Source organism: Rhineura floridana, chromosome 9, assembly GCF_030035675.1.
Source record: "Rhineura floridana isolate rRhiFlo1 chromosome 9, rRhiFlo1.hap2, whole genome shotgun sequence".
NCBI lineage: Eukaryota > Metazoa > Chordata > Lepidosauria > Squamata > Rhineuridae > Rhineura > Rhineura floridana.
In genome coordinates, this window is record NC_084488.1 from 106,690,876 (window position 1) to 106,713,593 (window position 22,718).

The 22,718-nt window shown below is 45.1% G+C and overlaps 1 protein-coding gene across 3 annotated transcripts; it reads left to right on the plus strand.

Moving 5' to 3' along the window:
• Window positions 1-31: 31 nt before the first annotated feature.
• Window positions 32-21,100, plus strand: LOC133363751 (uncharacterized protein C4orf36 homolog). Of its 3 annotated transcripts, none has more exons than XM_061583089.1 (4): window positions 32-190; window positions 15,980-16,112; window positions 19,361-19,518; window positions 20,807-21,100. In XM_061583089.1, the coding sequence occupies exons 2-4, from the start codon at window positions 16,048-16,050 to the stop codon at window positions 20,947-20,949; spliced, it is 366 nt and encodes a 121-aa protein (XP_061439073.1). In that variant the 5' UTR covers window positions 32-190; window positions 15,980-16,047; the 3' UTR covers window positions 20,950-21,100. The 3 variants fall into 3 exon arrangements, with proteins under 3 accessions (XP_061439073.1, XP_061439072.1, XP_061439074.1); XM_061583088.1 differs by having other exon boundaries at window positions 32-164; XM_061583090.1 differs by lacking the exon at window positions 32-190 and adding an exon at window positions 12,221-12,296.
• Window positions 21,101-22,718: the final 1,618 nt, after the last annotated feature.

Sequence of the window (22,718 nt, forward strand, 5' to 3'; positions counted from 1 at the left end):
ATGGCTAGAGAGCAGCTCTAGGAGGCTCTGGTCCCGCCCCCTCAGCTCGGTACACGCCCCCTCCGAAGGAGAACTATTCCTCCCTCCCTCCTCTCCGCAAGAGCCGAAGCGTCTCCGAAAGACACCGAAGTTCTGCTGATGCTGAAATCCCGCTGGATCGCAAGGTTCGAGACCCGTGAATTCAAAGGGGGTGTGTGTGTAAATATTATTTTCGCTGTTCTTGGTACAGAAGGTAACGCGAGGGCAAGGGACTAAACGCAGCACGCTCAACAAACGCCCCTATTTCAAAATTCAAAGCACCGCACGTGCCTTAATCCTTACAACACCCCTGCAAAGTTGGTCAGTGGGGAAAGGGCCGATGCTCAGGGTCCGCGCACGTCCTTTGCATGCAGAAGGCTCTGGGTTTAATTCACAGTTTCACTAGCTAAAAGGAGCAAGACTTTCCTTTTCTCCCAGACATTCTAACAGCATGTGCTGAGTTTTGACCCCAGATCTTTTACCTTGTTTATTTGTGCTTCATGGTTTTAAATTTTGTATGGTTTTAAAACTTATATTTGTTTTTAATGTTCAATGTTTTGTGTAAACCGCCCAGAGAGCTTTGGCTATGGGGAGGTATATATATGTAATAAATAAATAAATGTCTCCTGAGATCCTCCCAGCTAGTACTGGGCTAGTGGAACTCAGCATAAATAAGGCTCACATTATCCATGTTGCAGATGAGCGACTGAGACTCAGAGAGTAGCATCCTGCCTAAGCCCACCTAGGAAGCTTGTGGCTGACAAGAGATTTGGCATAAAGCCACCCCAGCCCTCACTTTCAGCATTCACACACGATAAAATAATGCTGTAATGCAGGGGTGGGCAGACTTGCGGAAGGGGGATCTATTTTTGTTTTTTGTTTTACTATTATTATTATTATTATTAACTTTTATTTATACCCTGCCTTTTGGTCAAAGGCCCTCAAGGCTGCTTACAAGAAAAATAAACACAGGTATAAAAATACAATAATATACAATATAAACAATACAATATACAAAAATTAAATTAAATAGAAACAACATTATCATTATCGGCACCGCCAAGAAAGAGGAGGTGGTGTTAGCAGGGGTGGTAGTTCTCGAGAGGCGTTTTACTAGAATGCCAAGATCCATCAGCTGGAGCCTGGTGCAGCAAGGGGAGGGGGAAGGGCTGGAGGTCAAGGGTACAGCAACTGCTGTGTATGCAGAAGGTCCCAGGTTCGATCCCCAGCACCTCCAGAAGGGGCTGGAAGAGATCCCAGTTTGAAATCATGGAGAGCCACTGCCAGACAGTGTGGACAGGTGGGCCAGTGATCTGACATAGTATGAGGCAGATTCCTATACTCCCAAAACATAGAATTAAAGGATTCTGAGCCCAGGAATATGTTTTGAGTATCAGAGCTGAGTGGAGCTCACAGCCCTCCTGTCACACAAAACACCACTCCTGGTTTACCTCAGTTTTCCTCATTTCAACAGTATGATTTAGGGAGGGGGGAGAGAGAGTTATTTTGTTGTTGGTATTGTTAAACGGCTGGGAGTCAGAAATCCTTGCCAATGTACTGCAAATCACCTAGAGATCTACCAGTAGATCATAATCTTACTTCTGCCCTCTTCTGCTTTAGTGGCACCAACCAAGGTAAGCAAGCTTTAAAGTTACACAGAACTCCTTTTCAGGTTCATTCCTATACAAAGGGGGGGAACGGGGGGAGAAGACATGGCATTAAGGTCTCATTTTTATTCTCATTTCTGCATACCTCCCTTATCCAGGCTCAGCCAGGAAATTGCCGGTGTAACTTCCTCAACCTGGCTGAGCCAGAGCTATGACAGCAGAGGTTAAGCTGGCAGAATACGCCAGTGTAAGTCCCAAAAAGGGGCATAGCCGGAAGGGGAGGGGGCAATGAGAAACTTAGATCTATTCCAAACCTTGCAACTCACTCAAATGACCTGGCAACCTGCCAGAACTTGCACTGGCGAAAAGGGTGGTAAGTCAAACTCTGTTTAACTTGAACTCCTCTATTGTTGTTATATGCCTTTAAGTCGATTACAACTTATGGCAACCCTATGAATCAGCAATCTCCAATAGCATCTGTTGTGAACCCCCCTGATCTTGTAAGTTCAGGTCTGTGGCTTCCTTTATAGAATCAATCCATCTCTTGTTTGGCCTTCCTCTTTTTCTACTCTCTTCTGTTTTTCCCAGCATTATGGTCTTTTCCAGTGAATCATGTCTTCCCATTGTGTGTCCAAAGTATGATAACCTCAGTTTCATCATTTTAGGTTCTAGTGACAGTTCTGGTTTAATTTGTTCTGACATCCAATTATTTGTCTTTTTCGCAGTCCATGATGTGCGCAAATCTCTCCTCCAACACCACATTTCCCATGAGTTGATTTTTCTCTTATCCGCCTTTTTCACTGTCCAACTTTCACATCCATACATAAAGATCGGCAATACCATGATCTGAATGATCCTGATTTTAGTGTTCAGTGATAGATCATTGAATTTGAAGATATTTTCTAATTCTCTCATAGCTGCCCTCCCCAGTCCTAGCCTTCTTCTAATTTTTGACTATTGTCTCCATTTTGGTTAATGACTGTGCCAAAGTACAGATAATCCTCCTTATGTAACTTTAAAGTTACGTAAATCTTCTGTTGTCATTACTTTAGTCTTTTTGATGTTCAGCTGTAGTCCTGCTTTTGTGCTTTCCTCTTTAACTTTCATCAGCATTCCTTTCAAATCATTACTGGTTTCTGCTAGTAGTATGGTATCGTCTGCATATCTTAAATTATTGATATTTCTCCCTCCAATTTTCACACCACCGTCATCTTGGTCCAACCCCTCTTTCCGTATGATATGTTCTGCATATAGATTAAATAAATAGGGTGATAAATACACCCCTGTCTCACACCCTTTCCAATGGGCAACCAATTGGTTTCTCCATATTTTGTCCTTACAGTAGCCTCTTGTCCAGAGTATAGGTTGTGCATCAGGACAATTAGATGTTGTGGCACCCCCATTTCTTTTAAAGAATTCCATAGTTTTTCGTGATCTACACAATCAAAGGCTTTGCTGTAATCTACAAAGCGCAAGGTGATTTTCTTCTGAAATTCCTTGGTTCATTCCCTTATCCAACATATGTTTGCGATATGATCTCTGGGACCTCTTCCTTTTCTAAATCCAGCTTGAACATCTGGCATTTCTCCCTCCATATATGGTAAGAGCCTTTGTTGTAGAATCTTGAGCATTACTTTACTTGCATGGGATATTAAGGCAATAGTTCGATAATTACTGAATTCCCTGGGCTCCCCTTTCTTTGGAATTGGAATATATATTGAACACTTCCAGTCTGTAGGCCATTGTTTAGTTTATCATATTTGTCGACAAATTTTTGACAGATTCAGTCTCAGTAGCTTGTAGCAACTCAATTGGTATGCCATCTGTTCCTTTTTTTTTTACAATAATTTTTATTCAAATTTTCATAAAACATACAAAACAAAATCATAAAACATTCAAAGACAAAAAACAAAACAAAACAAAAATGATTAAACAAAAAAATAAAATATTGACTTCCCATTTGTCACAGATCAAATCAGTTATAGGTCTACAATATATAACAATCCTGTCTCTTAAATTATATTATAAAATCACTTTCCTCCAGTAGTTATCTTAATTAATCATCAAATCTCATAAACATTACTTTATTCTTTCCACAAAAAGTCAAAGAGAGGTTTCAATTCTTTAAGAAATATATCTATCAATTTTTCTCCAAATAAACATTTCGATTAATCCATCTCATCAAAATCTGTTAGGACCAATAATTTCAATAGCCATTATTCCATTATCCCTATTAATTTCATCTTCCATCTTCAATAGTCCTATTAAGTCCAGTAATTTCAGTGTCCAATCTTCCATTATCAGTATTCCATAATAATCTTGCTGTCATAGCCATAGTCATATAATAAGAGTCTGATGGGAATTTCCTCTATCCCAAATATTTTCTTGCCATCCATTCTGAATAAGTTGCTGAAGTACTGTTGTAAAGTCATATCTCTGTTCTTCTTTTTTACAAAATGCACTGGCTCATCTCTTGAGAGCTTTTCCATTGTCACATGGCTGCAGTTAATTCCATAGATTTTCACTATATCAAACTCCATCACGTCATTCCAGTCCAGAAGATTATCCAAGCCATTGATAACTTTATCTCTAATATCTTCATTAATTTCTTCAGAGATAACGTTAAATTCCAAACAGTAGATTTTATTTCTAATATCCATAAACTCCAGATCTTTTTCCAATTCCACATTTGTTCCAACCTCCAGGGCTTGTATCTTCCCTTTATTTTTTCTTTTCTCATCTCTGATCTCATTCTCCTCTCTCACAGGATCCCCTATTTCTTTAAGCTCCTGCGTCATTTTGCTCAGTTCAATTTTCAGCTCCTTACTGCCCTGTCGCAGGGTTTGTTTCGTTATCTCAATCTCATCCATTATTTTCTGAAACATAATTACTTCCAGATTCTCAGCCACTTTCTTGATTGCCATTTTTAAAACCACAAAAACAAAGCAAAACAGAAGTAAAGAAGAACCACTTCTTATTTCAGCAACAATTGGGTTAATATTCCAGGCTTGATGACATCACAGTATAAACAGAGCAGCCTGCCTTATCTCTCTATGTTCAAGAATACAAAACAAATTTGGTTCCCAGCATCAAAACAGTTAGTGGCGTCGTGAAGAAGCAGATTCGTTGAAATAAAATAGACCAAAAAGAGAATAGTCCCAGACAAGTATAACATTCCTCGGAATAGAAATCCCTCTTCTGTTTATATCTTTAGAATGCACTTCCAGGACAGCTTTTTGCAACAGAAACAGAGATAAGCTGTTAATTTCGTGAATAACAGAGAAGAGTTATAGCTCACCCAGGAGTACTTCAAAGCCGATCAATCTGACAAATCTCCTTTTGCTGCAACAATTTAAACCAAGTAAGAAAAATAATAGAAAGAAGGGTGCTTGCCTGTTAGTCGGTTTTCTCTTTGAAGAAAAGATAAACGTATCGCATTAAACAGATAGAGCAAAAGTTTGGAAGTCCGTCCGGCATTGTTGGCTGGACCTTTTCTCATAAATTAATGAAATCCAGTCCTCCCAACAAAAACAGGCTTTTGAGGTTGATCTCTACGTTTCTTCCTGCCCGGGAGAAATTTCATCAGTCAAAAAAAAAATGTTCTGACTGATTTATATCTGAATAAGCTTCTTTTGAGGCGGGAGCCCGTCTCAAAAGCAGGCACAAGCGAAGTCACCCTTCCCGGAAGTCCTATGGTATGCCATCCAGATGGTATGCCATCTGTTCCTGGTGATTTGTTTCTTCCAAGTATTTGAAGAGCAGCTTTTACCTCGCATTCTAAAATGTCTGGTTCTTCATCATACAGTTCCACCGTGAATGAATCTGTCATTCTTGCATCTCTTTTACATAGTTCTTCAGTGTATTGCTTCCATCTTCCTTTTATTTCATCTCCGTCAGTCATTGTGTTACCTTGTTGATTATTCAACATCTCTAATATTGGTTTAAATTTCCCTTTAATTTCTCTAATCTTTTGGAGTAGGGCTCTTGTTCTACGTTAGATAAAAATAGAATTTTTTCTCCCTGCCTCATAACATTAGAACCCAGGCTCATTCAGTGGAGCTGAATGTTGGAATATTCAGGACCAACAAAAGGAAGTGCTTCTTCACACAGCCCATAGTTAAACTATGGGATTCGCTCCCACGTGAGGCAGTGAGAGACACCAACTTCAAAAGAGGGTTAGACAAATTTCAGGAGGATAAGGCTACCTATGGCTACTAGCCCTGATAGCTGTATTCTAACTCCACTGTCGGCGGCAGCATGTCTCTGAAGGCCAGTTACTGGGAATCAGCACTGTGGTTCTGCTTGGGAAAGGAAGTGCTTCTTCACACAGTGCATCGTTAAACTGTGGCATTTCCTCCCACAAGATCTAGTGAGGGCTGCCAACCCGAACAGCTTTAAATAGGCATTAGACGAATTCATGGAGGATAAGAGAGTAATGGCTACTAGTCATGGTGGCTGTGTACTACCTCCTGTATTGGAGGGGGTACGCCTTTGAATACCAGTCGCTTGGTAACATGAATGGGGAGAGCATTGTTGGGCCCATGTCCTGCCTGTGGGCTTCCCATAGGCATCTGGCTGGCCACTGCCAGAACCGGAAGATGGACTAGATGGGCATTTGGTCTGAGCCAGCAGGGCCCTTCCATGTTTTTAAATCTGCATGCAATCCACTGTATTCGAGGCAACTTATAGGAAGACTGGCGTAAGAATGTAATTAATAAATTTGCGTTATGTGTCTTGCATGTTATAAAACTACATCCCCCCCCCAGCTTGATTAGCCCAATGTAATCCCAAAGACATTCCTGAAGATTATTCTGTGTTGCTATGGTATTTCTGCTCCACAATTACATCTGCTTTTAACAGCTTTCTTTGCATAGAGCCAGCTACAATGACATGCTGAAGAAAGCAATATTTTGGGGATGTGTCAACCGTGTGATACATAATTTAAGAATGTGTGCTTGCTCAGCTCAGCAAAGTAACTCAGATATGCCCTTAGGAATTTCATCCTTCCTTTCCTGCTGGGACGATGTGCCACATTGGACAATGTAATTCCCCTTTGCTGGAACAACTCTGGAAACAAAGCAAATCCAGCTCTTGGCTTACTTAAAGGTTTGGCTGGCAAAACTTGGGAGCAAAGGCTATGCTGAACATTCTGTTCCTTTAGGTTGACAGAGGCCATATCTACACCATACATTTAAAGCAGTATTATCTCTCTTCCTCTCTCCCTCTCCCTCCCCCCTAATCTATCTATCTATCTAATCTATCTAATCTATTTTATCTATCTATCTATCAAACTGAAAGCCCTCATACCATCATGACATCACAGCACGATGGCAGTGGTGGGGTGTAGTTGACCACTGAGCGAGCTGACAAGCTACATGGTGGCTACTGGCCTCCGCAGGCTGGGCCTCAGTGGCCACGGCCTTAAAAAAAGCCAGGCGAGAGACCGGGGGGGGGGCACAGCTGCGTCTTGGCCAGGCTGGGTGAAAGGCCAATGGCAGAAGCTGCAACCTGGGTAGGAAGCCAGGTAAGAGGCCAGGTAGGAGGGTGGGGGCGGCAGCTGTAACCTGGGCAAGGGGCCGGGTGGGAGGCTGGGTGGCAGCTTTGGCAACCCATGGGAGAAGAGGGAGCTTTGGCAACCTGGGGGGGCGGGAGCTTTGGTGACAGTAGGCAGGTTGGCAAACGAAGCAAGCAGGGATGGCAGCCCACAAAACTCTGGGAACTGTAGTTTGTTAAGGATACTGAGAGCGGTTAGAAGACCCCTATTCCCTTCAGAGAGCTGCCGTTAACAATCCCTCTTCCCTGGGAAACTCTAGGAATTGTAGCTCTGTGAGGGGAAGGGCAGCCTCTCTCCACCACCTCATGCTATATGTGTGCATGGCACTAGGCAGAAAAGTAAATGACAAATCCCATTCTGTGGAGGTCTTGATAATCGTAAGCGACAAATGGATCTACTGCCACTCAGATTAAGCTCTGCCATTAGGTCAAATAAGGCTACCATTTGGTCATATTTACAGCTCAGTATGTCTTAAGAAACAAGTCTCCCTGCTCCCAGCACAAAACACAAAGTAAATTCAAGGGCCAGACGAACCCAGTCAATAAAAACTTACTGTGCCTACACAATTAATCTAACTGTTTACACGGTGTAATTATGGGATTACTTGGTCTGACATCTCTGCTTGTGGCAGACAGAGTTCCTTCGTTAGAACACCACGGCCGTGATCCAAGCAAATTGACTGGAAGGCAGCCCATTTAAGAAAAAGGAAGTTCTTCAGGCAATGCATGATTAACCCATGGAACTCAGTGCCACAAGATATAGGCCATGATAGACAGAAATGGATGTTCAACATTCAGAGGCATTATGCCTCTGGTTCCCAGCTGAATGGCCACCCAAAGGAAAGAGGAAATAAAAGGAAACCACCCACCCACCTGTGATCCACCCACATGATTCCTCTGGCTCCTCTTCTGTGTTTAAGATTTGTTACCCTATGGCAGGGGTACCCAATGTGGCGCCCTCCAAATGTTGGGTACAACTCTCATCATCCCTGACCATCATAGTCCAAACCATCTGGAGGGCTACCTGTATCATATGGCATGTAGCTGGCTAGAATTGTAGAGCAAAAATAGCAGTGGCTCCAACTTTAAGAAGCATCTGCCAACTTCAAGCAGGCAGGTGGGGGGATACTACCTGTACTGAGAGAGCCAGCTGGGAGTATGGTTCATGGGACCTGGTTCACAATCACTAAAAAAAACCCCTTCTGGAATAGCTTCTGCTGTGCGGGAGGGGGAATGAGCCAACGAGGCTCTTCTGCATCCTGGCCTCCTCGCTGGATCGTCACCTTGTAGTGTTGAGTGGGCTTGCGTGTTCTAATGAACCCTGTGAGCGATGCCGTCGGGAGTCATGTACTCCCAGCAGGGTCACCCATGGCGGTAAGGTCAAGGGAGAGGAACCAGACAAAGAATGATCCAAGAAAGTCTTCAACGGCAGAACAGGCGGAGGATAACAATGTGTAAGTTACAATGGCTGTGAAGGCAGATGAAGCTTGCAGCAGATAAAGGACTTCCAATCGTCATGGTATCCCATGCCATTGGATCAAAGCCTTTTTCTGTCAAAATTGTGTGTTTATCATAGTGTACCGATCTCCCCACATAAAACAAATTCACACCCAGGCGTCTTCCAAGCAAATTACAGGCATACCCGCTTAACATTGCTTCACTTAACGTTGCCTCGCTATAACGTACATTCTCCATACGTCCCCATACCCAGCTTAACGTTCGCGCGCTTCGCAATAACGTACATTTTATTGGCATGGCGCCGCTGCCATCTAGTGGTGATTGTGTGCAGTACAAGTGAAGACAATTGCTTCACTTAAAGTAGATTTTCACTTAAAGTATACTCTCCGGTCCCATTGCGAACGTTAAAGCGGGGTATGCCTGTGTCTTGGAAGACAATCTTACTCGGCCACGAGTGATCGCCAATGAATGAATGAATGAATCTGCGTCCTGGTGGCAAATTCTTCTGAGTGCAGAAGGACATTTTTTGAACCCACCATGCTTGTGCTGAACACAGTAGGAACCACTCCGCCTCACACGAAGCTTCCTCCAGGTGACTGGGGCCACACAGCTGCTCCCGATAGAGAAGTTTGGCAGGGTGAACCCAGCTCCTTGCCTTACAAGATACGAGCCAGTTATATTAACGTGACCCTGGCATTTCTCCTGAGCCAGACCAGATGGACTGAGACTCCTAATCTTCCTGTATAATTGCCTGGAGGGGCATCATACACGAAAAGGGGCTGTGGTGCCATGCTGTCGAGAGGCAGAGCTGGGGTCCCGGGGAGTTGGGAGAAGAGGATTCAGATGGATGGCAGAGGGAAGGGGGAGGAACTTACCCCCTTTGGAGTGAAGACGAAACAGAGGAAATGCCAGTGATAGGGTCGCCTAGCAACGGGGAGCCTGAGAGCTCTGGAGTTTCGGAATCCTCCCTGGACATTCTCACGCCCCCCCTTCTCCGCAGCTCAGAGCAAGAGGGAGGGCTGACCACAGCAGAAAAGCGGAGAGACAGTTTACCATCAGCTCCTCCCCTATCCCCCATAGTGGAATCGGAAACTTCAGAAGAGGAGGGGGTGATGCTTCCCCCCTCACCGTGCACACGTAGACAGCTGAAAAGGCATGAGAGAAGGGGGGGAAGGCGGGCAGTACCTGAGGGGCAGTTAAGGAGGAGCGAAAGGTTGCGCGCCCGTTTGGCCCCTTCTTAAAGAACAGGCGGGAAGCAGCCCCTTGCTCTGTCAACTTTCTCCCAATGCCGCAGGACTTGTATCCCTGTATTGCTTCATGAGAAGACGCAGTCTTTGTTTGAACATTACCCTAATAAAACACGAATTACTTACAACCTCTGGTCTGGTTCCTGAGTCTCATCCTGGGCCTGACACATGCTATGCCCCCCCATGAAAGATTGCATGGCTGCTTGGCCCCAGCATCCATGGATTCGGCATGGATGTCTGCCTGGGACAGCGCGCAGGTTTTCCATGCAGCTGGAAGCACGGAAGGGCTGTAGCTCAGGGGCACAGCATCTGCTTTGCACCCACAAGGTTCAGTCCCCAGCATCTCCAGGTAAGGCTGGGACAGACTCCTGCCAGAAACCCTGGAGAGCCACTGCCAGTCAGTGTAGACAATACTGAGCTAGATGGACCAATGGTCTGCCTCTGCATAAGACAGCTTCCTAGGTTCCTAAGCTGATTCCAGATGTGTGGAAACCTAAAACCCTAGGCCAGCGGTTCCCAAACATTTTCCCCCCACGGAGCACTTGAAGATTGCTCAAGCGTCTTGGCGGTCTACTTCATGATTTTTCTGCCTGTTGTAGCGATTGTTGGTTCCACAGGATTCAAACTGTAATACAATATTAGAAATAAAAAGCAATGACAATTAAAAATCAATATGAATATTCAGTGTAATGGAAGTGTCACCTTGCCGTCTTCCACCACAAACCCCAGACATGCCAAGGACCACTGGAGGTCCACAGACTACAGTTTGGGAACCCCTGCCCTAGGCTTTCCCCTGCAGATGCCCACACCCAATGTTTGAACATTGGGGGTAAAGCTGGAGGAGACCACTTGACCTCAGGGTGGAGCCAATGGCAGGGCTATGCACCCCTTTTCTGCATGCGGTGCCAATTCACACATCTTGTCTCCTGGTGGTGGGCAGCTAAGAGGAGCACTGAGCCGACAGGAGGTTGAAGTCAATCTCCTCCATTCTAGTGTTCCTGCTGCTGCTATTTGGGTGCAGCTGCAAACATCTTCATAGAATCACAGAATAGTAGAGTTGGAAGGGGTCTATAAGTCCATCAAGTCCAACCCCCTGCGCAATGCAGGAATCCAAATCAAAGCATTCCCGACAGATGCGCGGAAGTCAGAGTGCGGAAGAGCATCCTTGTAATATAAAATATGCATTCAATTATATTGCTTGTTTCATTTTAGTATGTCGAAAGCACAGAGAAAAACAAACAACACAGATTTCTAAACACTTCACAATTGCTACGGTTTCCACATTCCAACATAGCCTATCCACCAATCCTCCCCATCCCCATCAGTCTGCCCATCCAATCCCTCTGCCAACAGAAACAGGAAAGGGGAATAAACTCTACGTTTGCGCTACAGACTCAGAATTTGCAAAGCAAACAAAGCTTCATTATCACATGTAAAAATAGTCTGACCCTCAACAATGCATCGAAAGGTTGTGTACCTCTTCTCTTGTGACTGTAAGATGGAATAAGAAAAACACCATCTTACGCTGCAGGAGCAAAAATATAAACCAAATTACATACTCTGGCATGATGGTTCCATACGGTTGTTCCCAATACGAACATAGGAAGCTGGCTTATACCAAGTCAGACCATTGGTCCATCCAGTATTGTCTGCACTGACTGGCAGCTGCTCTCCAGGATTTTAGACAGGATTCTCTCCTAGCCCTACCTGGAGATGCCGGGGATTGAACCAGGGATTTTCTGCATGCAAGGCAAATGCTCTACCACTGAGCTATGGCTGTTCCCTCAATTCACTGGCACAGATTTATTAATTTATTCGCTATGTTTGAAAATGGAAATGGACTGCCTTCAAGTCGATCCCGACGTATGGCGACCGTCTGAATAGGGATTTCATGGTAAATGGTATTCAGAGGGGGTTTATTATTGCCTTCCTCTGAGGCTAGTCCTCCCCAGCTGGCTTGAGCCTGCTCAGCTTGCCACAGCTGCACAAGCCAGTCCCTCATCCGTACACCCAGGAGCCACGAGCGTGGATTTGAACTCACAGACTCTGGACTCTCAGCCAGGCTCTCCTCTCCATTGTGCTATACCACCTGTGCTATGTATCTCAAAATGCATCTAAAACACCAGTGCGCACACACAAGCCCCCATGAGAAGTTTCACTTGTTTAGCTGTAATTTTTAAACTCTGCTGTTGAGTCAGAATGCCACTAGATGGAGTCTAGATCATAATTTTTGGAGAGCTGCTGTTTACAATCCTGAGTTAGCAACAAGGGCACCATCACAAACCAGCTTTCTTAAGTGCGTAAAAAATTGCTTTTTTCTGAGGTACGTAGGCTTCTACGAGGAAGGTTGCTGCAAGGTCAACTTTCATTGTGGTAGCTTCTTTAAGGATGAAAAATTTTATAGAGCTGTGAGGTGAGTGTGACAAGTTTTTTGTTTTTCATTTGAGACCTCTGTCAGTAGCATGCAGTGCTGAGGGATCAGGAAGCCATTTTCTGTTCCCCAGAGGGACAGGGCTGGATTTCATGTGAGTGGATCCCCATCCATCTTCTCTTTCACTTAAATCGGTCATGTGGCGATCACGGTAGGTGTTAGAAGTAAGCAGAGCGGGTTGTATTCAGCTAAGTCCTGCTCGGAGTCGACCCATTGAAATGAATGAACCTATTATGAACCATGTCTGCTGTCAGCCATGCGCACAATGTTAGTGTAAAAGGGCCCTGTATGAGTACAGAAGTACACATACATCTTTCTCTGTAGGTTAGGTTCCCTTTCATACCAAGACACAAAGCATGGCTGCTATGATGAGTGCCCAACTGGTACATTGGCATCGGGGGGGGGAGCATGGCTAGCAGCCATGAATCCTGTCCCGCTCCCCATGCATTTGAAATGGAAATGGACTGCCTTCAAGTTGATCCTGACTTATGGCAACCCTCTGAATAGGGATTTCATGGTAAGCAGTATTCAGAGGGGATTTACCATTGCCTCCCTCTGAGGCTAGTCCTCCCCAGCTGGCTAGGGCCTGCTCAGCTTGCCACAGCTGCACAAGCCAGCCCCTTCCTTGTCCGCAACTGCCAGCTGGGGGGCAACTGGGCTCCTTGGGACTATGCAGCTTGCCCACGGCTGCACAGGTGGCAGGGCACGTAACCCCTGAGCCACTTACCGTGGGGTGATGTTTAGCTGGCTCTTGACATCCAGAAGATACAAGCAGGGATTTGAACTCATAGACTCTGGACTCCCAGCCAGGCTTTCCTCCCCACTGTGCTATACCATGCATTTACTGAAAATGTATTAGGGGGAGGTGTCTGAGCAGCCCCAAGGTCCACACTACATATTTGCACTGGAAACTTAACCTGGTTTAACAGTCATTCCTTCTCTTAATGGAACCCTAAGCGATGTTGTTGTCGTCTTTTACTTATTTATTTACTATTAGCAGCTTTTCCACATAAATCTGCTCAAAGAAGTTCACTGCACAAGAGCAAACAAAATATCAGCACATCATTGCAATAAGCAATCTAATATCAATAAGTTTCAAAACAAAATAGGGCAATGCAAATGAACAATTCATTTTGATAATACTAGCATTAGAACCTTATAAAATAGGGAATATTGATCATTGAAAAATGCATCAATTGATAGCACTGATGTTGTTCGGCTGAGGAGAGCAGGGGTGTAGTCATCCAGGGTCTTGAGGGGGTCTTAGACCCTTTACCTTTTTGGGAGCAGGGTCCCAGCATGGTCCCTCTATCTCCAGTGTCCTAAGAAACACTCAAAAGTGTTTTCTAACATGCTTCCTTGTCCTTTCCTGCTGATTGGAGCCAAGCAGAGTGAAAGGAGGTGAGTCAGCTACTGAGAAGACTCTTTTCAGTAGCTAACACTCTCCCCTTTTGTGCTGATTGGCTTCTAGGGACATCTGTTGTTGTGGGAAAGGCATTAAGAAGGATCTCATTCTGAACCCAGCAGCAAAAGAAAAAAAAGGGAGAGTATGTGTGGTTGGCTGTGACTATCATGAAGGGACCCTGCACTTCTGAATTTGCCACTACATTACTAGAGGGGAGTGGGGTCTCTCTTAGAAATCTCAGTACCCTTGCCCCATTACAAATCCCGTGATTCTTGGGGGGGGGGCTGTGTGACAATTTAAAGTGATCAAACCCCTCTACCAGTTTGTGGTGAAGATTTATCCCCTCTGCTTATTTTACCATGTTTGTCTCCAGCCATAAATACCAATGATGCCCTTCAAACACAATACTCTTTATTACATCAGAAGCTAATCTGTGAGAGATGTCAGACAACAGGGCAGGCCTAAGGGCAATAATGAAGGGTCTCATGAGAAATGGACCTCCAGCAGGCAAGGAAGGGTTATTACCATAACTATCTTTGATTATGAAAAGAGTGAGTAACAGACCCAACACCTGCGATCTCGGTGAGCAAACTATTGCAGCCAATCCAGCAGGGAAACGATTAAGCTATTTATAATAAATGGAGGACTTTTGTACATTGTGGGGCATTTTCCACAGGCAATGAGTGCCCTGATGACTGCAGTCCTACACACACTTTGGGGAGTAAGTTCCACTGAATATTGTGAGATTTACTTTTGAGTAAACATGGGTAGATTGCGTTACGGGACACCTATGAAGCTGCCTCCTATTAGGAGTAGGAACCTTTTTGTGGCATAATAACCGCATTCCTTTGTGGGCAACTCTGCAGTGTTTGTGTGCCTGTGGTGGGCAGGGAAAGAAGAAACAGTAGGTGGAGCAACAGATGAGACTCTTTGGTACTGGAGATGTACAAAAGCCATTTTGTATGCATGCACGCCACATCTCGCCATCCTCCACCCTGGCAAACATTCATTTTATTCATTGGCGATCACTCGTGGCCGAGTAAGATTGTCTTCCAAGATAATTTGCTAGGAAGACGCCTGGGTGTGAATTTGTTTTATGTGGGGAGATCGGCTCACAACAATCAACACACAATCTGGGCAGAAAAAGGCCTTGATCCAATGGCATGGATACCAAGATGATTGGAAGTCTTTTATCTGCTGCAGCCTTCATTCGCCTTCACAGCCATTGTAACATACATATTATTATCCTCCGCCTGTTCTGCCGTTGAGGACATTCTTGGATCATTCTTTGTCTGGTTCCTCTCCCTTGACCTTACCACCGTGGGTGATCCTGCTGGGAGTACATGACTCCCGACAGTATCACGCATAGGGTTCATTAGATCACGCAAGCCCACTCACTACTACAAGTGGGTGGCAGTTTACCTTGTATCTGGAGATGGGAGTTCTCCTGTTCCCAGGCAGGGAGAGTGTGAGCTCTAAAGCTCTCCACCTGTTCTAAGTCGGGTTGGTAGAAGGTAGATCAGGATCTACCAGTAGATCTCTGGATGATTGGAAGAAGGTTAGCAATGATTTCTTACTATCATTTATTTGTTATGACAGTAACAAAAATGTCACACACCCTAAATGATAGTGCTGAAATGCAGAAAGCTAGGGGGTGGGGGTAGGAGAGACCAGGAGTGGATTTGTGTGTGCAAGGACTATCAGCTCAGTTCAGTTCTGGCACTCAAAACAAACTCTTGGGCTCAGAGTTCTTTAATTCCTTTGCACCCAATTCTAGTTAGTGGATCTGAGGCTCTAGTAAAAAAAAAAGGTCTTGCAACCCTGCAGCCTGCCCTGTGTCGATCTAAGTCAAATGTGAGGACCCTAGGGGACAGAATGTAGCCCTCCAGATATTTCTGTCTGGCCCTCAAGATTCTCCCTAAGCTACATCCTTTCCAAAGCCACACCTTTTCCCAGGCCACACTTCACACCTTTGCACCCTCCTTGAGTGATTTTGCCTGGCTGAAATGTGTCCTTGAACTCTGATAATGCCTGGATAAAGGATAGAGAGGGGTGTGTGAGTGAGTGTAAAAACTAGCAGACTGTACAAAGATAAAACTCACATGCATTGCTCTGCCCACTTTTGCCTCTAGTGCCATCCACCACTGACATGCAGCCCCTGGAAGGTTGCTCAGAAGACAATGTGGCCCTCGGTTGGAAAAGGTTCCCCACCCTGTTCTAAATTGTATGGCTACCTGTTCCGCTTACCTTTCTATTATAGGGGAGCACAGTAAGATATCCGACTGTTTCTGAGGTGGATTTGCAAGCAGGCAGCACCATCCATCTATCATGGAATATGACTTTCACAGGAAACGGAAATTAGAGTCTGTCTTGAAAGCCAGTGGTTATAAAGTGTAAGTATTTCTTCCTGCATTGTACAAATACAACAGCGCCCCCATTTTTAAAAAAATCTTTTCAGAAACAAGCTTAGAGCAGGGATCACACCACTGTTTCTTCTTTCTGTTTGATCTTTGAGGTTCAGGTTTTCTTTTTGTTAATTTTCAATAAATTTTCATTAAAAGGAAAAGAACAGGGGTCACTACCCTTTTTGGGGCCAGTGGGCACAGTTGAAATGTTGAGAAAGTGGTATGGACTGTAGTCACAAAATGGTGCATGACAGAACAGAAAATGGCTGCTGTAGGGACGTGACAGAACACAAAATGGCTGGCACATATGAAAGAGTAGAAAAAGAGGCAGGAGGACCACAAAATGGTGTGGGCATGCCCTTCTCATCAGCCCCCCCTCACTCAATGGGGAAAAGGCATCTATATCACCCCCCTTCACTTGCACACTCTTTGTCCTTCCCTTCTTCAGAGCAGAACGGAGGGTGGGTGTCAAATCCTGAGATCCAATGAAATGTGGGCATGTTGAAGGGGGCGTGTTCAATGTGGACCAAGCCAATGTACAATGTGAAAGTATAGATACCTGCTTATATGCTACACATCGCAAATGCTATGCCACATGCACTGGATGGGGTGCACATAAGCCCAAGATTATTTATTTATTTATTTATTAGATTTTTATACTGCCCGACTAGCAATAGCTCTCTGGGCGGTGTACAACAGAAAATACAAAATACATCTCATAAAAAGTGCATAATAAATATTACAAAAATGTATAAAGTGCAAAAATCAGATTACATATTTTTTTAAAATTTAAATTAAAACGCCATAGAAAAGAGGCAGGTCTTAAGCTGGTGCCGAAAAGACAGCAGCGTCGGCGCCGTACGCACCTCAACAGGGAGACTATTCCAGAGTTCGGGGGCCACCACTGAGAAGGCTCTAGTTCTTGTCACCACCCTCCGAGCCTCTCTATGAGTCGGGACTCGGAGGAGGCCTTCGATGTAGAGCGCAGTGTCCAGGCAGGTTCATATCGGGAGAGGTGTTCCGACAGGTATCGTGGTCCTGTGCCATATAGGGCTTTATAGGTTAAAACCAACACTTTGAATCTGGCCCGGAAGCATATTGGCAGCCAATGTAAGCGAGCCAGAACAGGTGTTATGTGTTCCGACCACTTGGTCCTCGTTATTAATCTGGCCGCCGCATTTTGGACAAGCTGTAGCTTCCGAACTGTCTTCAAAGGCAGCCCAATGTAGAGCGCATTGCAGTAGTCTAATCGCGAGGTTACCAGAGCATGTAGAACTGATGTAAGGTCCCCTCTGCTCAGGTAGGGACGTAGCTGGGCTACCAACCGAAGTTGGTAGAACGCGTTCCGAGCCACCGAGGCCACTTGAGCCTCAAGTGACAGGGAAGGATCTAAGAAAACTCCCAGACTACGAACCCGCTCCTTTAGGGGGAGTGTAACCCCATCCAGGACAGGGTAAATATCCACCACCTGGTCAGAGAAACCATCCACGAGCAGCATCTCAGTCTTGTCTGGATTGAGCCTCAGTTTGTTAGCTCCCATCCAGTCCATTATTGCGGCCAGGCAGCGGTTCAGCACATTGACAGCCTCACCTGAAGAAGATGAAAAGAAGTAGAGCTGCGTGTCATCAGCATACTGATGACAACGCACTCCAAAACTCCTGATGACCACACCCAACAGCTTCATGTAGATGTTGAAAAGCATGGGGGACAGAACTGATCCCTGCGGGACTCCACATTGGAGGTCCCATGGTGTCGAGCAATGTTCCCCAAGCACTACCTTCTGGAGACGACCCGCCAAGTAGGAGCGGAACCACTGCCAAGCAGTGCCTCCAACTCCCAACTCCGCGAGCCTCTCCAGAAGGATACCATGGTCGATGGTATCAAAAGCCGCTGAGAGATCAAGGAGAATCAGCAGAGTTACACTCCCTCTGTCCCTCTCCCGACATAGGTCATCATACAGGGCGACCAAGGCTGTCTCAGTGCCGAAACCGGGCCTGAAACCCGATTGAAATGGATCTAGATAATTAGTTTCATCCAATAGCACCTGGAGTTGGCCAGCAACCACTCGTTCCAGGATCTTGCCCAGGAATGGAACATTCGCTACTGGTCTGTAGCTGTTGAAATTTTCTGGGTCCAAGGAAGGTTTTTTCAGGAGTGGTCTTACTGCTGCCTCCTTCAGACAACCAGGGACCACTCCCTCTCGTAAAGAGGCGTTTATCACTTCCCTGGCCCAGCCAACTGTTCCATCCCTGCTAGCTTTTATAAGCCAAGAGGGGCAAGGATCTAGGAGCGAAGTAGTTGCACGTACCTGTCCAAGTACCTTGTCCACGTCCTCGAGCTGAACCAACTGAAACTCATCCAGTAAAACATGACAAGACTGCGCTCTAGACACCTCAATAGGATCAACTGCTATAAACTGGGAGTCTAAGAACCGACGGATGCATAGGATCTTATTCTGGAAGTGTCCAGCAAACTCATTACAGCGGGCTACCGATGACTCTACCATGTCCTGAGAGCCAGAATGAAGTAGCCCTCGGACAACTCTAAAAAGCTCCGCTGGGCGGGAAAGGGATGACTTAATGGTGGTAGCGAAGTATTGTTTTTTCGCCACCCTCACCGCTTCTAAGTACAGCTTAGTGGAACCACTTACCAGCGCATAATTGCATCCATCGGGAGTTCGCCTCCACTTCCGCTCAAGCCGTCTCCTATTTTGTTTCCGGGGTATACCAAGGAGCTGTATGAGCTCTACACAGGAGAGGGCGCGCAGGAGCAATCGTGTCAACAGCCCGAGTCACTACTACACCCCATATACATATATGCTAGGGCAGTCACCCCTTCAGGGGATCAGACAGAATGCCTGAAATGGTCTAGGGTTCAAGTCTATTCAGACTTAAACATTCTTAATTTGGGCCTGGCTGTGCCCCTTGACTTTATTGAAATGTCCTTCCTTCACCAAATCTGTTCCCAGCTCCCACAGCTTATCCTCGGGCTGTGCCAGGTGGGTAGGGCATGGGAATTCTGCTTTGTAACTCTATTGCTGTTGTTCAGAATGAGGACTTTTTGCCCTCTGGTGGGAAACAACAGAGCAAGAGGAGTACTTTTTTAAAACTATTTTAATTAATTTTCTTAGAGATAAAGAGGAGTGTTCTGATATCAATTCAGACACAATTTTCTATGTATTTCTTGGGATTGCCACACCAAAAAGCCTATGTCTAACTGTGATGTTGACATTTCAGGCACGACCGTGCAGAATTTGCTGAAATTACAAAACGTTTGTTACAAGCGTCTGCAGAACAAATCGGCAACCCTCTCCATCATGACATCTGTTGGGGCTCTCCTTTCAACCTGAGGCATGTGACAACTATTTTGAGTGTACGCATCCCTTCCCTACAAGGTACATTTATGGACTTTATGAAGGATGGTGGAGCTAATTCATTCTTTTTCTTATTTCGATTGCTCACCCAATGCTTAACGAATATGTGGAATTTGCTGCCAGAAGGTGACCACTGGTTGAAATCCATAGTCTTCAATCCTTTTTGGACTTGTGTATATATATATATATATATATATATTTCTATCCCAATCAGCGTAAGTTGAATATAGTATAAGCTATGGTGTTGAACTGGGCCATAGTGTGGTGGTAAATTCAGCATCTTGCAGAGCTAAATCACCAAAGAGTCCATAGCCACACATTCTAGGATAATCGAAAAATACATGAGCCTACAAAGTTTGGTGTAGTGCAGGGATAGCCATTGTGGTACCCTCCAGATGTTGCATATTATTATTATTGTTGTTGTTGTTGTTATTATGATATCCCACTTTTCCTCCAAGGAGGTCAAGGTGGCGTACAAACATGGTTCTGCCCCTCCTGATTTTATCTTCACAACAACCGTGTAAGGTAGGTATGACTGGCCCAAGGTCACCCAGTGAACTTCATATCTGAACAGGGATTTGAATCCTGGTCTCCCAGGTTTCAGTCCGACGCTCTAATCACTACACCACACTGGCTACAACTTTCATCAGCCGCAGCAAGCTTAGATAATGGTGAGAGATGATGGGAGTTGAGTCCAAAACATTTGGAGGGCATTACATTGGCTACCTTCTGGTGTAGTGGTTAACACATTAGACTTTGGCTAGGGAGATCTTTGGTTGGGGAGGCCATGAAGTTCACAGGCTGATCTTGAGTTAGTCATTGTCTGTGCCTAGCCTCCCTAACAAGGGGATCATGTGTCAGGCCAGCAGCCTGTCCCCGCAGATTTACAACACTGGCAAATACTGTTCCAGCACACTCCTGCTGAGGACAAAAGAACCAGAGCTGCCCTACCCAGCATTCCTGCTCCACTGTGCTATGGTGACTGGAAAGCCTTCTCTGCTAGATGGTTCTTGCTTAATATGGAAGCTGACTTATTGTGCAGCAAACTAAAGTTCTAGCACCCTGGCTCAGACTTTGGAGAAAATTGTGCCTCCTGAGAATAGAGGAAATCAACATCAGGGGTTGCTAATATGGTGCCCTCAAGATGTTGGATTCCCATCAGCCCTAGCCAACATAGCCAACAGTGAGGAATGATGAGAGTTGTAGCCCAACAACTTCTGGAGGGCACCATGTTGGCTATTCCTGGTCTAAAAAATTATATGTTTATGAGAATTCCATTACATTGTTCTTGTTTGTTTCCTCCTTTTAGCAATAGAATCCGAGAGGATTTTGGAGCGCCAGCGATTTGAGAAGATTGAACTTCAGCACAAGATTGCACAGCAAGTGGGATCGGAACTGAAAAGCAGGATACTTTTGGAAAGAAGACCACTGCCACCAAGTGGCCCCAACTAAGCTTTACTGACATTTATGGTTGTATGACTCTAGCTCAGCAATGGCCCAGCCATTCATTGCATCAGTGGGCAATGTGAGAAGGCTATCAAAGGCTTTCTGAAACCATAACAAGATTGCATGCATGTAATAACATCATTTTATGTATTAAACAGAGTTGGAAAACCAACCACTAATGCCTAATTGTTGTCACTACAGGGCAGGCAATACAAACAACACTATGGCCCAGGTTTAGGGTTGCCAGGTTCAGGGCCTGAGAGTGATCCTGTATCTTTAGGAGAAGAGAAAGTCAGCCAAGTGCAGGTGTTCTTGCAACTCTGTAATGGGAAAAACCACAAGGTGGAATTCTCCCTCCCCCCTGCACCACTTTTAAAGATATAGAAGACTTCTTGGTTGCCAGGCCCGGCCTCCAAGAGGTCTTTTGTATCTTTAAAAGTTGTGGAGGGGGAAGGGAGAATTCCACCTTGTGGCTTTTCTCATTACAGGGTTGCAAGAACACCTGCACTTGGCTGACTTTCTCTTCTCCTAAAGATACAGGATCACTCTCAGGCCCTGAACCTGGCAACCCTACCCAGGTTAGATGTAAGAACATAAGAACAAGAAGAGCCTGCAGGATCAGACCAGTGGTCCATCTAGTCCACATGCTGTTCTCATAGCGGCCAACCAGATGCCTATGGGAAGCCCACAAGCAAGACCTGAGTGCAAGAGCATTCTCCCCTCCTGTGCTTTCCAGCAACTGGTATTCAAAAGCATGCTGCCTCTATCAAGGCAGTATGCCACAGTCAAACAATTGATAAACAGTGGTTTATCAATACACAAGCCTTAGACTCACTTGCTCTTTTCCCCTTTTTCTCCAGTGCAGCCTGAAAGGAAGAGATAGGAAGGTTTCACAGTTTCACTTAACCACAGTTTAGTGTTGTGTTGGAAATCATACTGGAATGTGCTGCTTAGTGCAATCTTCACTAGCAGAGGCAGGGAACCTTTTTCAGTGCAAGGGCCACATTCCCTTCTGGGCAACCACCAAGGGCCATATGCCAGAGGCGGGTGGGGTCAGAGGTAAGAGTTGTCAGAACAACCAATGCAAATTTTATCTTTGCAGAATAGGCCAAGAGAGCCTATTCATTTGCAGAATGAGCACACACTCATTCTCCCTTCTGTATCCTCCATCCAGACAAGCAAGCGACGTTATCAGACTTCAAGGACACATTCCGGCCAGGAAAAAGAAAAAACTCTCGGAGTATGAAACAGAGACCTCCAAGGGCCAGATAAGGAGGCCTACAGGGCCACATTGAGCCCCTGTGCATGAGGTTCCCCACCCCTGTTCAACAGCAAACTACACGCCCAAAAGAAGGTTTGGTCTGGTCTAGTCAGAAGACTTATGTAGGTTGAAACTGACACAGGGTTGCCATTAACCCACTTGACAATTTAAGCTTCAGGATTTATCAGCACTATATTACTATCCTTTTATTAGCTGGCTTGTGCTGTTCCTTTGATTTGTATAATTTATCTGATATCTGTGATTTTAGAGACTACAGGTGAGTAATATTAAAAATATAAGAAAAAAGTGGTGTAAAGCAAGGGTGGGAAACCTCTTTCAGCTGAAGGGCCAGATTCATACCTAGCCAACCTTCTGAGGGCCAAATGGGTGGGATCAGGGACAAAGGGGTGGGGCAAAGTAAAATTCTTAACTTTAATTTAAAAAAGAGGAAGTGTTTGCTTCATGTGACCTTTATCTCCTCTCCCAGCCTCCTCCAGCCACAACCTTTTTCTAG